Source organism: Zalophus californianus, chromosome 2, assembly GCF_009762305.2.
Source record: "Zalophus californianus isolate mZalCal1 chromosome 2, mZalCal1.pri.v2, whole genome shotgun sequence".
Taxonomy (NCBI): Eukaryota; Metazoa; Chordata; class Mammalia; order Carnivora; family Otariidae; genus Zalophus; species Zalophus californianus.
In genome coordinates, this window is record NC_045596.1 from 175,089,085 (window position 1) to 175,102,787 (window position 13,703).

The 13,703-nt window shown below is 36.6% G+C and overlaps 1 protein-coding gene across 2 annotated transcripts in view; it reads left to right on the forward strand.

Annotated features, from left to right (window-relative positions):
• Positions 1-13,703, forward strand: part of GTF2E2 (general transcription factor IIE subunit 2) — a 69,128-nt gene that overhangs the window by 35,645 nt on the left and 19,780 nt on the right. For both annotated transcript variants that reach the window (XM_027599566.2, XM_027599565.2), the window contains 2 exons: positions 1,546-1,728; positions 13,027-13,120. In XM_027599566.2, coding sequence (XP_027455367.1) covers positions 1,546-1,728; positions 13,027-13,120 — 277 coding nt within the window. The remainder of the gene's footprint in view (positions 1-1,545; positions 1,729-13,026; positions 13,121-13,703) is intronic.

Consider the following 13,703-nt stretch of genomic DNA (forward strand, 5'->3'; position numbering starts at 1 on the left):
AAAATTAGTTGGTTACCGTGAAATATTTGCTATAACTAAGGTTTTTAATATACTGAAATCTGTTAATTATTTTTACTTTTTCTTAAAATAACTGGTATAGGGTCTTTGTTTTTGTTTTTAACATACATATTTTTTAAGGTGGTTTGATTTGTTGGTTTTCTTAACTTATGTATCTATTTAAAATGTCAAAGACTTTTAGCATAAAAATTATAAAGAAATCAGTCATTGTACCAGTTCCATTTAACTTTTTACAGAATAACTGATACTTTTCTAATTGCTAAATTTAGAATTGTATTGTTTTTATTTATGTTTTAGAACATTTAAACCATGAGGTAGTGTAGGGATAGTGAGATATTTGTTATACTCATACTACTATTATGACTTGATGGTGATGTTACTGCCTCTGACAGATTACTTGGAAAACGAATCCTTACATTGTGTATGTACGCACATCATTGGAGGAAAAGAAACCCCACAATAATCACTGACCCTGCTAATTTGGAAATGAATAGCATTTTTAAAAATTCACACATTTCCATCTTTTCTATTTAAGTATGAAATAACAATTAAGAAGAATACTTTCTGTGACCAGTGTTGTAAAGTCAAATGTAAAATTCCTAAAATGTAATTCAATAATGTATTTTACTGAGCAAAATATTGTTCTTGATTTTTGTAATATAAAATCAACAATTAGTAACATTATAGCTCATCGTATTAGTGATATACAAATAGTTGTAATCCACATTTAAATTCTGTTGCTTTACCTAATCTTCAAGTTTCATGGACTACCAACATTAATTAAAAATTATTTTTATTACTATTCTGTTCTCCCTCCTTTCTTCTATGTTTCTTCTCTTTCTCCTTTCCAGGGTCAGGCTGGCAGCTGCAGAAGAAAATAAATAGGGTAGCTCTTCCTTGAAGAGCTTTCCTTCTGGTAGTAGCTGTACAGCAGAACTGACTAGGAATATAATTATATTCAGTAATTCCTGCATTCCTACTCAGTTTCATTCTCAAGCTGCCACTATAGGTAAATTTCTTATATGCAGTAGTCTGGTGCTTTTCAGTTCCTTCCACACCTGTAGGTGCCATTTGATACCAGGTGAGGCAGACTGTTGCTTATCATCCCAGGGTTATGTTTCACACATAATGCCAGTATATGATAAACTATACTTTGAGGGTGGGATAGGCGATACCGAGTTCACTTTGTCTATTAATGTTAATTGGCATTTATTCTTTTATATCTTTTATTTTCAAAAGAATATGGATACAGTTTCTTCAGATCAGTTGTGATAAAATGGTTTTTCTCAACTAAGGAATTAATGTAATAATAAGTTTCTTTTATAAAAAGTGAGCAACATGCTGATCTCTACCTATTGGTTTTTTTTATCTTGGATGTCCAGTATTTTAGATTTGCTAGTTGATATTCACAAGATACTTTTAATTTACAATTGTATTGGGTATCGATATTTTTAAAATAATTAGAATTTAAGAATGTGTACATGGGGTTTCCTTTTGTTAATATATCAAATTGTGTCACTGTTACAGGCATTAGTCAATAATCCCAAAATTGAAGTAATAGATGGGAAGTATGCCTTCAAGCCCAAATACAACTTGAAAGATAAGAAAGCCCTACTTAGGCTGTTAGATAAGCATGACCAGCGAGGCTTAGGAGGAATTCTTTTAGAAGACATAGAGGAAGGACTCCCCAATTCCCAGAAAGCTGTCAAGGTAACCTCACTTTTCTTTCTATGCCTTAGTATAATTTGAATTAATAATGTCTTGTTTTAAGAAAACAGCAAGTGTTTTTAAATTTTTATTTTTAAAGTTTACATTATATATACTTGGGGTTGCAGTGAGCCAGTTGAAGATTTGAAGTTTGGGTCCTGTGCTACAGAGCAGGACAGAGCGCAGCCATTTTTGTGTAACTTTGACAGCTCCCTTTTGTGTTGTTCTTGGGTCTGAGTGTGTCTTCAGAATATTTCTGGAAAGTTTTTCTCAAAGACATTAGTCTTTTTCTCAGAAGTTATGTTTGTATACAAGACGTGCTTCAAGAATGCTCGTAGACACTGCTAACCTGAGGAACTGGAGGTATTAAACACGAAAGCATTGACTAATAACCTGGCTGTTTTAATTCCTAAAAAGCTATCAGTGAAAGCCATACAGGTTACATTTCCAGTGTAAAGTTGGAACTCCGTTGGAAAGGCTGCTAGTTTGTGTTCTTCACAGTTGCTAATGATTGATGCTAATTGTTGATGGTTCATTTGTCTCGCTACCTCTGGATTAAAACTTGCTCCTTTCTCTCCTGTACTTCTTGGTAGTTAAGTGACACGTGTTATCCTATAAGTCATTGAGGCTCTGTTTATTTTTTTCAGGTTTTTTTTTTTTGTTTTGTCTTGTTTTGATCTATTGTCAAGTTCATGGACTTTTCTTCTTTAACTCTAATTTGTTATAAATTCCTATTGGTGAATTTTTTATTTTAGAGATAGTATTTTTCAGTTCTAGGCTTTTCATTCTTTTTTTTTTCTGTTTCTTTGCTGAGATTTTTTTTTTTTTCATTCATTATAAGCCTGTTTTCCAGTACACTCTAGAGTATAATTTCTTGCAACTGCTTTAAAATCCTCTTTTTCTAATTTAACAGTTGGGTCATCTTGGGGCAGGTCTGCACTTTGTTTCTTGATTATGGGTCATGTTTTCCTGTTTCTTTGTATGTCTAATAAATTTCTGTTGAGTCTTAAATTTTGTGAATTATATGTGTAATAAAGACTCACGATTCTGTTATATTCCTCCAGAGTGTTTTTGTTGGTTTTTGTGTATAAATGGGCAGTTACCTTGGCTAGACTCAAACTCTAAACTTTGTCTTCTTTGCAGTGGGTGGCATATAATAATCTTTTTTATTCTTTGAACTCTTTTGAAAGTATCCAGAGTTTATAGTAAGTTTTCTGTAAAAACAAAACAAAACAAAAAAAACAACAAAAAAACTTACCTTAGGAGGGACTTGGCTATTACCCGAAGCAGAACCCTCTTCAGATTTGAAGTAGGATTTATTTTTCAGTATGTATTGAATGAGCTAGTCCTCAGGGTTGTTTTTTTAGTTAAAAAATTTTTTAAAAATTGTAGTAAAAACTATCACATAAAATAAAAGTTTGACGTATTATGCATGTCTAAGTACAGTTCGTTAGTGTTAAGTATATTCACATTGTTGTGCAAGAGATAGTCCAGAACTTCCACATTTTGTAAATCCACTAAACAACTTTCCTTGTCCCACTTCTCCAGTCCCTAGCAAGCAACGTTCTACTTTCTGTGATTTTGACTACTCTAAGTAACTCAGATAAGTAGAATTACACACATTCTTGTCTTGTGATTGGCCTGTTTCACTTAGCACAGTATCCTCAAGGTTCCTCCATGTTGCGGCATTTAGCAGCCTTTCCTTCCTTTTTAAGGCTGATAATACTGCATTGACCAGTTTGTTTATCTCTTTGGTTGCTCCCATTTTTTAGCTGTTGGGAATAATGCTGCTGTTAACATGTTTTTTAAAGAATCTCTTCAAGACTCTGCTTTCAATTCTTTTTTTTTTAATTTTTAAAAAGATTATTTATTTTATTTTATTTTATTTAGAGAGAGTGTGCACACAAGTAGGGGAAGGGAGAGGGACAAGTAGAGTCCATGCTGAGTGTGGAGCCTGATGCAGGGCCAGATCTCATGACCCTGAGATCTTGACCGCAGTTGAAATCAAGAGTCGGTTGCTTAACTGACTGAGCCACCCAGGTGCCTCTCTGTTTTCCATTCTTTAGGGTATGTAACCAGAAGTAGAATTGCTGGATAATATGGTAATTCTGTTTTTAATATTTTGAAGAACCACCATACTGTTTTCCACAGTGTGTGTGTGTGTGTGTGTGTGTGTGTGTGTGTGTGTGTGTGTGTATTTTGGATTTTATTTATTTATTTGACAGAGACATAGCGAGAGAGGGAACATAGCAGGGAGAGTGGGAGAGGGAGAGGCAGGGCTTCTGCGGAGCAGGGAGCCCGATGCAGGGCTCAATCCCAGGACCCTGGGATCGTGACCTGAGCCGAAGGCAGACGCTTAACGACTGAGCCACCCAGGTGCCTCCCCCCCCTTTTTTTAAAGATTTTATTTGACAGGGAGAGGGGGAACACAAGCAGGGGGAGTGGGAGAGGGAGAAGCAGGCTTCCTGCTGAGCAGGGAGCCCAACATGGGACTTGATCCCAGGACCCCAGGATCATGACCTGAGCTGAAAGCAGATGCTTAATGACTGAGCCACCCAGGCACCCCTACCATTTTGTATTCTTGCCAGCAGTGCACAAATGTTCAGATTTCTTCATGTCCTTGCCAGCACTTACTTTTCTGGGTTTTTGTTTTTGTTTTTTTTAATAGTAGCCATTCTAATGGATATGAGGTGTTATCTCATTGTAGTTTTGATTTAATAATTAGTGACATTGAGGCTATTTTTTTTCATGTGCTTATTGCCTATTTGTATATATTCTTTGGAGAAATGTCTGTCAAATCTTTTGCTTATTTTTGAATTGAGTTGTTTTACTTGTCCTTGAGTCATAGGAGTTCTCTATGTATTATGGATATTAATCACTTATTAGATACTTGGTTTGCAAATATTTTCTCCCATTCTGTGAGCTGCCTTTCTACTCCATTGATACTGTCTTTTCATGTACAAAATGCTAATACTTTTGTGTAGTCATATTTGTCTTTTTTTTTCTTTTGTTGCCTTTGGTGGCATTTCCAGGAAATGACTGCTAAATCCAAGATTAGAAGCTTTTTGCCCTAAGTTTTCTAAGAGTTTTATAGTTTTAGATCTTACATTTAGGTCTCTAATCTATTTCAAGTTAATTTTCACATACGGTGTTAGGTAAGGGTCAAGTTTCATTCTTTTGCATGTGGATATCCAGTTTCCTAGCACTTTTTGTTGAAAAGATTGTCCTTTCTCCATTGAATGTCCTGGCATCCTTGTCAAAAGTCGTTTGACCATACATGTGATGATTTATTTCTGGGCTCTCTCTTTCACAGTCTTTATGCCAATACTACACTTTCAATTACTGTAAATTTGTAGGAAGTTTTGAAATTAAGAAGTAAATCCTTCAGCTTTGTTCTTCCTTTTCAAGATTGTTTTGATTATTTGGAATCCCTTGAGATTCCGTATGAATTTTAAGATGGGTTTTCTATTTCTGCAAAAAAACATCATTGCGATTTTGATAGGGATTGCATTGAATCTGTAGATCACTTTGGATAGTATCTACATATTAATCTGTAAACCTGGGATGTGTTTACATTTACGTTGTCTGGTTTCTGTCAGCAGTGTTTTATTTTTATTTATTTTTAAAGATTTTATTTTCTTGAGAAAGAGAGAGCATGAGGAGGGGGAGGGGCAGAAGAGGGAGAAGCAGACTCCCTGCTGAGCAGGGAGCCCAGCTTTTGGGGCTCCATCTCAGAACCCCAGCATCATGACCTGAGCTGAAGGTAGGCACTTAACCGACTGAGCCAGCCAGGTGCCCCCTTTCAGCAGTGTTTTATAGTTTTCATGGTGCAAGTCCTTCACCTCTTTAAGTTAATTCCTAAGTATTTTATTCTTTTTGATGCTTGTGTGAATGGAATTGTTTTTGTAATTTCCGTTCAGATTGTTCATTGTTAGTATATAGAAATGCAACTGATTTTTGTGTGTTGACTTTGTATCCTGCTATTTTGATGAATTCTTTGATTCTAACAGTTTGTTTTGAAACACATAACATTATATTTTGGGTGTATAACATAATGGTTCAATATTTATATATATTGTGAAATCACCATATTAAGTCTGATTAACATCGTCACCATACATAGCACCAAATTTTTTTTAGTGATGATAACTTTTTAAGATTTATTCTCCCAACAGCTTTTAAATATGCATTACAGTATTATTTTTATTTTATTTATTTATTTTTTTAAAGATTTTTTGTTTATTTGACAAAGAGAGACAGAGTGAGAGAAGGAACGCAAGCAGGGAGAGTGGGAGAGGGAGAAGCAGGCTTCCCGCCGAGCAGGGAGCCCGATGTGGAGCTCGATCCCAGGACCCTGGGATCATGACCTGAGCCAAAGGCAGACGCTTAACGACTGAGCCATCCAGGCGCCCTGCATTACAGTATTATTAACTGTAGTTATCATGCTGTACATTACATCCCCATGACTTTATAACTTGATAGTGTGTACCTTTTGACTACTTCATGCATTTCCCCATCCCACACCTGCTGTGTCTGGCAACCACCAAAGCTTTGTTTTTTCTTTTTCTTAGATTCGCATAAAGGTGAGATAATACAAATTTGTCTTTCTCTGTCTCACTTATTTCACTTAGCATAATGCCCTCAAGGTCTATCCATTTTATTACAGATGGCAAGATTTATTCCTCTATGGCTAGGTAATATTCCATTTATGTGTGTGCATCATATTTTCTTTATCCGATTATCCATCATTGGACACTTAGGTTTTTATATCTTGGTTATTGTGAATAATGCTGTGTACAAGGGGGTGCATATATCTTTTTAAGTTAGTGTTTTTTGTTTCTTTGGATAAGTACCAGAACTGGATTACTGGAGCATACAGTTCTATTTTTAATATTTTGAGGAGCCCCTATATTTTCCATTGGTTGCACCAGTTTACATTCCCACCAGCAGTACCTGAGATTTCCCTTTTCTCCAACAATTATATCTTATCTTTTTAATAATGGCTATCCTGATAGGTGTGAGATGATCCGTCATTTCCCCGATCAGGAGGTTGAGCATGTTGGTGGCCATGTGTAGGCCATCTTCTTTGGAAACATGTCTGTTGAGATCCTCTACCAATCTTTAAATTAGATTGTTTTTCGATGTTAAGTTCCATGAGTTCCTTCTTTATTTGAGGTATTAACCCCTAATCAGATATGATTTGTTTTTCTTTTTGCTGTTCTGATTGGGTGATTTCTGCTACCCTGTCTTATGCATCACTGATCCATTCTTCATCATCTGATCAGCAATTGATTCCCTATACTGTGTTTTTCATTTCAGTTACTATATTCTTTAGTTCTGATTCTTCAGCTCTCTTTTTAAACTTTCTGTCTCTTTGTTGAAGTTCTCACTGTATTCCCCTATTTTTCTTCTGAGTTTGGTGAGCATTTTTTTGGTCATGACATTGAACTTTTTTTTAAGGTTTTATTTATTTATTTGACAGAGAGAGAGCACAAGCAGGGGGAACAGTAGAGGGAGAGGGAGAAGCAGGCTCCCTGGGGCTCCATCCCAGGACCCTGGGATCATCACCTGAGCCAAAGGCAGATACTTAACCATCTGAGCCACCCAGGCGCCCCAACATTGAACTTCTTATTTGGTAGATTGCTTACCTCTGTTTCATTTAAGGTTTTTGTTTTTTGTTTGTTTTTTGAAGCTTTGTTTTGTTCTTCTGGAATATATTCCTCTGTCTCCTTACTTTGCCTAGCTGTGTATACTAGTTAGATCAGTTATGTTTCCCTGCTTACTAGTTAGCTCAGTTATGTTTCCCTGTTTTGAAGGAGTGGCTTTATGTAAAAGGTGTCCTGTGGGGCTCAGCAGTGCAAACCCCCTTCATCACCTGAGGCAGGTACCCCAGGGGTATCCCCTTTGTGGGCTGTGTGCACTCTCTTGTGTCTGGGCTACAGTTGGTGTGAACTTGTTGCTGTGCAGGACTGTCCTCCTCTGTGGCTGTGAGGCCCAGTGGCAGCTGCTAATGGTACACTGGTGAATGGGGCTGACCCTGACCCATCTGGCTGAGAGGCCTGGCTGCAACAGCTGCAGGCACTCTAGCGTGCATGGCTGGCCTCCCCAGAGTAGGGGCGGCTTGGGGGTGGATTGCTGGTGCCATTGGAAGCTGCCCACTGGGTGGTGGGGGGATGTGTTTTGGAGGGGCGCAGATGCTTGCTGAGGCTGCCTGGAATCTCTCTCTTTTTTTTTTTTAAGATTTTATTTTATTTATTAGAGAGAGAGAGAGAGAGAGAGAGCCACAAAAGGGGGGTAGGGTCAGAGGGAGAAGCAGATTCCCCGATGAGCGGGGAGCCCGATGCGGGACTCGATCCCGGGACTCTGGGATCATGACCCGAGCCAAAGGCAGTCACCCAACCAACTGAGCCACCCCGGCACCCTGGAATCTCTTTCTTTGATTGCAGAGTTTAATCATCTTTTTAATTACTTACAAGGGGATGTCATTTTGCTATTAGTTTTCTATATGCCTTCTTGCATTTTTGTTCTTCCTTTTACTGCATTACTGTCTTGTGTTTAGTTTTTTTTTTTTTTTTTTTTTTTTTTTTTTTTTTTAGAGAGAGAGAGTGGGGGGAAGGGCAGAAGGAGAGGGAGAGGGAGAATCTTAAAGCAGGCTCCAGTGCCCAGCATGGAGCCCGATGTGGGCCTCCATCTCACAACCCCAAGATCATGACCTGAGCCGAAATCAAAAATTGGATGCTTAACTGACTGAGCCACCCAGGTGTCCCTTGTTGATTTTTTAAATATTGAAATGTTTAAATTCCTATCTCATTTCCTTCGTGTATGTTCTGTAGCTATTTTCCTTATGGTTACCATGGGGAATATTTAACATCCTAAAGTTATAACATTTGTATTGGTTTATATTTATATTAGCCTAACTTCAGTAGCATATTAAAACTCCTTTACAGCTCCATTCCCACCCCTTTTTGTTGTAAAGGTCACAAAATTATATCTTCACACATTGCTCCAAAACATTAATAATTCTTTTAAATCTGTTAGTCTCTTAAATTATGTAGAAGATAAAATTTGGAGGTACAAAACAGTTACAGTGATACTAGTTATTAGACTGATAATTGCTTCTTAAAAATGTATTAGTCTCTTAAATCTGTAGAGAACAAAAAGTGGTTACAAACTTTTGCTGCAGTGATACTAGCTTTTTTTTTTTATTAATGTATAATATTTGTTTCAGGGATACAGGTCTGATTCATCAGTCTTTTTTTTAATTTTTTTAATTTTTGTTTTTTAGATTTTATTTATTTGAGAGAGAGAGACAGAGATAGAGCACAAGTGGGGAGGAGAGGGAGAAGCAGGCTCCCTGCAGAGCAAGGAGCCTGATGTGGGACTCAATCCCAGGACCCCGGATCATGACCTGAGCCGAAGGCAGACGCTTAACTGACTGAGCCCCCCAGGCGCCCTGTGATTCATCAATCTTAAACAATTCACTGTTCACCATAGCACATACCCTCCCCAATGTCCATTACCCAGCCACCGCATCCCTCCCACCCCCTCCACTCCGGCAACCCTGTTTGTTTCCTGAGATTAAGAGTCTCTTATGGTTTGTCTCCCTCTCTGGTTTTGTCTCGTTTCATTTTTCCCTCCCTCCCCCTATGATCCTCTGTCTTGTTTCTCAAAAAAAAAAAAAAAAAAAAAAGAAATCTTGCCATTTGCAACGATGTGGATGGAACTAGAGAGTATTATGCTAAGCAAAATAAGTCAATCAGAGAAAGACAATTATATGATCTCACTGATATGTGGAATTTGAGATACTAGCTTTTATAATTGCCCGTGTATTTAGTATTTATCTTCAGTGAGATCTTTATCTCTTCATATTAACTTTGAGTTACTGATTCTTTCATGCTACCTTGCAGGACTCCCTTGCACATTTCTTGCCTGGTAGATCCTAGTGCTAATGAAATCCCTCAGCTTTTTTAAAATTATTTTTAAAAAATTTTAAAGAACACGCAGGTGCGAGTGGGGAAAGAGCAGAGGGGGAGGATGACAGAGGGGGAAAGAATCTTTTTTTAAAAAATATTTTACTTATTTATATGACAGAGAGATAGCACAAGAAGGCAGAGCATCAGGGAGAGGGAGAAGCAGACTCCCTGCTGAGCAGGGAGCCTAATGCGGGGCTCAATCCCAGGACTCTGGGATCATGACCTGAGCCGAAAGCAGCCACTTAACTGACTGAGCCACCCAGGTGCCCCAAGGGTAAAGAATCTTAAGCAGACTCGGCCCTGAGCATAGACCCTGACACAGGAAATTAAGAGTTGCATGCTTGACTGATGTAGCCACCAGGTGCTCTTGGCCTCTAAAGTTTCTGATGAGAAATAGAATGTTTTTGAGGATCCTTCCTTGTATGTGATGGTTTGTTTCTCTCTTGCAGCTTTTAAGACTCCCTTTGTCTTTTGAAAGTTTATTTATAATGCGTCTCAGTGTGGGTCTCTTTGAGTTCATATTCTTTGGAGTTCATAGGGCTTCTTGGATGTTTATTATATTCATATCTTTTCCTCAACTTAGGGAAGTTTTCAGTCATTATTTTTTGAAATATGCTCTCTGCCCCTTTCTCTCTCTCTTCTTCTGGGACTCCCACAATTTGCACATTGATCTGCTTGTTGGTGTCCCAGAGATCTCTTAGGATTTGTTTACTGTTCCTTCAGTCCTTTTTGTCAGATTCTTTCTTTTTTTTTTTTCTTAAGATTTTATCTATTTATTTGACAGAGAGAGCGAGCGAGTGAGAGCACAAGCAGGGGGGAGAGGGAGAAGCAGGCTCCCTGCAGGAACCTGATTGTGGGGCTCCGTCCTCGGACCCTGCAATCATGACTTGAGCCAAGGGCAGACACTTAACCAACTGAGCCACCCAGGTGGTCCAGTCCTTTTTGTCAGTTCTTTAAACTTGATAATTTCCAGTCTTGTATTTTCATATTCACTGATTCTTTCTTCTCCCTACTCAAAAATGCCTTTGAATCCCTATAGTGAAATTTTCCATTCATTTTTTGTACTTTGAGCACCAAAATTTCTTTGTGATTTTATTTAGGTTTCTATCTCATTATCATTCTTTCCATTTTGTTAATATATTGTTTTTACTTTCCTTACATCTTCCTTTAGTTCTTTGATCATCTCTAGGACAGTTGTTTTAAAGTCTTTGTGTAGTATATTTACCATAAGGTCTTTTTTAGGGACTGTTGATTTTTTTTTCCTTCAGATGGGCCATGCTTTCCTGTTTCTTTGTATGCTTTGTAATTTTTGTTGTTGAAAACTAGACCTTTGAATCTAATAATACTATAACTCTGGATAACGGATTCTCCTCCTTCCCCAGGTTTTCCTGTTTTTTATATTCTTTTTGTTTTGGATTGTGGTAGGCTGTCTGTGCTAAGGACTAGCTGGAGGTGTAAACTTAAGATTTTTTTTAAGGACTTTTCTAAGTCTTTTCCAGGGCATGCATTATCACTCTGATTTTCTTTGTTTATGTAGTTGTTTTTGTATGTCTTTAACATCGTCCAAATCTTCCCCTAGAAGTTGCAAGGCTATGATCCAGAGTTTCAGAATAGTTACATGAGACTGATGCTGCCAGTGTAATTGTTGTCTAGGTTGGGAGACCAGTTCCTGGTGCTTCCTACTTTGTCTTCTTCCCAGAATCTTCTATAACATGTTTTGAAATCAGGAATTATCAGACTTCCAACTTTATTCTTTTTTAAGATTGTTTTGGCTAGTTAGAGTCTTTTGTGACTCTCCTCAGGATTTTTCCACTTCTTCAAAATGCACCGTTGGAATTTTGATGCGGATTGTATTGAATCTGCATATTGCTTTTAGTATTGATATGTTAACAATATTAAGTCTTTCATGAACATGGATATTTTTTCATTTGTGTCTTCTTTAATTCCTTTCTGCACTTTTGAGTTCTTGTAATTTACATATATAATGGTTACCATTTACCACTTGGGCATGTTAGAGTCCTATTATTTTTCAAAGTATTTCATGTCATGAGTAATTTATATAAATAAGAATGAAGGGATGGTGAAGAACAGCTTTATTAGAAATTTTTGTAAGATTTTTTTTTTTAATATGGTTGTTTTAGATTTTATTTATTTATTTGACAGAGAGAGTGAGAGAGGGAACACAAGCAGTGGGAGTGGGAGAGGGAGAAGCGATGCGGGGCTCGATCCCAGGACCCTGGGATCACACTTGAGCCGAAGGCAGACGCTTAATGACTGAGCCACCCAGGTGCCCCGAAATTTTTGTAAGATTTTAACATAGCAAATTTCTGTATCTAAGTATATTTTGGCAAACACGTATCAGAAAGATGAAAGAATACTATTATATGCTAGCAAAGTGAAATGGCAAGGGCTCTTATCACACTGTATTCTATGGTGAATTATTTCCTGTTGAATAACTAACTGAATGAAAATACCTCATTTTTTTATGTTCTTAGAAATATGTCATTCAGTCATTAATTCTTAAGCTTGAGATTATTAATCTGAGCTATTATCTAAAGACTCATAGTTTTAGACTTTATTTCTGATGAATTTCACCATTAGAGTCTAGAGGTGTGCTACTATCAGGCTTTTTGCATTCTTGTTCTCATTTATTAATGAGAGTTTTCTTGTCATTGCTCTGAGGAGCAGGAAATAAAATCTGAATTGTCCACTATATTTAATGAAAGTTTAAAAGACAACAGGGACCACTCTATGGTCTTTTATATCTTTTTGAAAGGTGATGCAACAGTTTGGGCAGTGCAGTAAGAAAATTGAAAGATGGCTATTTCACTGTTGCACCATACTTCTAGGTGATTTGATCATTCTTTCATTTCTTTTCTTTTCTTTTTTTTACTGTTGTAGCTTTTTAAAGCACAATTGGAAATAATTGATGAATAATGATAAATAAGTGGCAGAATATTTTAAGGTAGAGGAAAAGTAAGAACACTAAGATCCCACAGATTTTCGTAGATTAATAAAAAGATTCCAATGGACCCAAATCATAATTGAAACATAGATTGGGTTTTGTTTTTCAAAAATAAGTAATTTTTCATTTTGTACTTTGGAAGATCTCTAAGAATAAAAGTCTTGAAATACCAATCCATAAAAGTAGTGAGAACTACTCATGAAAGAAACTTAAGAACTAAAATAAGGTGCATTAGATCCTAATGCTATACTGAAGGTTAAAAGAAATGAGAGTCCTTTGTTGCTTTAAAAAAAAAAAATCTTTTGGGGTGGGGTAATTTGGAGTTAACTGAAAAAAAAAATATATTTTTTTTTATCATTTAAGGCTTTGGGGGACCAGATACTATTTGTAAATCGTCCTGATAAGAAGAAAATTCTTTTCTTCAATGATAAGAGCTGTCAGTTTTCTGTGGATGAAGGTGAGCCTTTCTGTTTAATTTTCAAGTATGTTAGAAATAGGTGATGAAATTTATATTTATAATCTAGTTATAACTTAAATTTTATAGTAGTGCTTTTTAGCTTTATCATCTCTTAGAGCACAGCTAATAATCTTACCACTAACATTGTTTCTCAGAATGCAGTTTGAAATATGTAATTTGAAAGATTTTAGGTTAATTGTACTTATAATCATAGTATAGTAGGTTATGATATCATATGCTTATAGCTCAGCTGTACCAAGTAGTTTATTTCTTTAATTCTGTTATTTTACAAATATTACTTCATATCTTGATATGAAAGCTTGATGCAGGATGGGAAAAAACAAACTTTTGTTGGTGACTGATAGGCTCTTAACTTGTGAGTCTTTTGATTATCAGATTGGATAGGCAAGATTACTTTTTTCTGACTTGTAGAGTCAGATGCTAAGCTTCTATTGAATCTTGTACTAAATGTGTGATGCCTATGTTTTGAATTTTAGTTTAAAAATGTTTCAGTGGCACCTGTGTGGCTCAGTTGGTTGAGTTTCAACTCTTGATTTTGGCTCAGGTCATGGTCTCAGGGTCG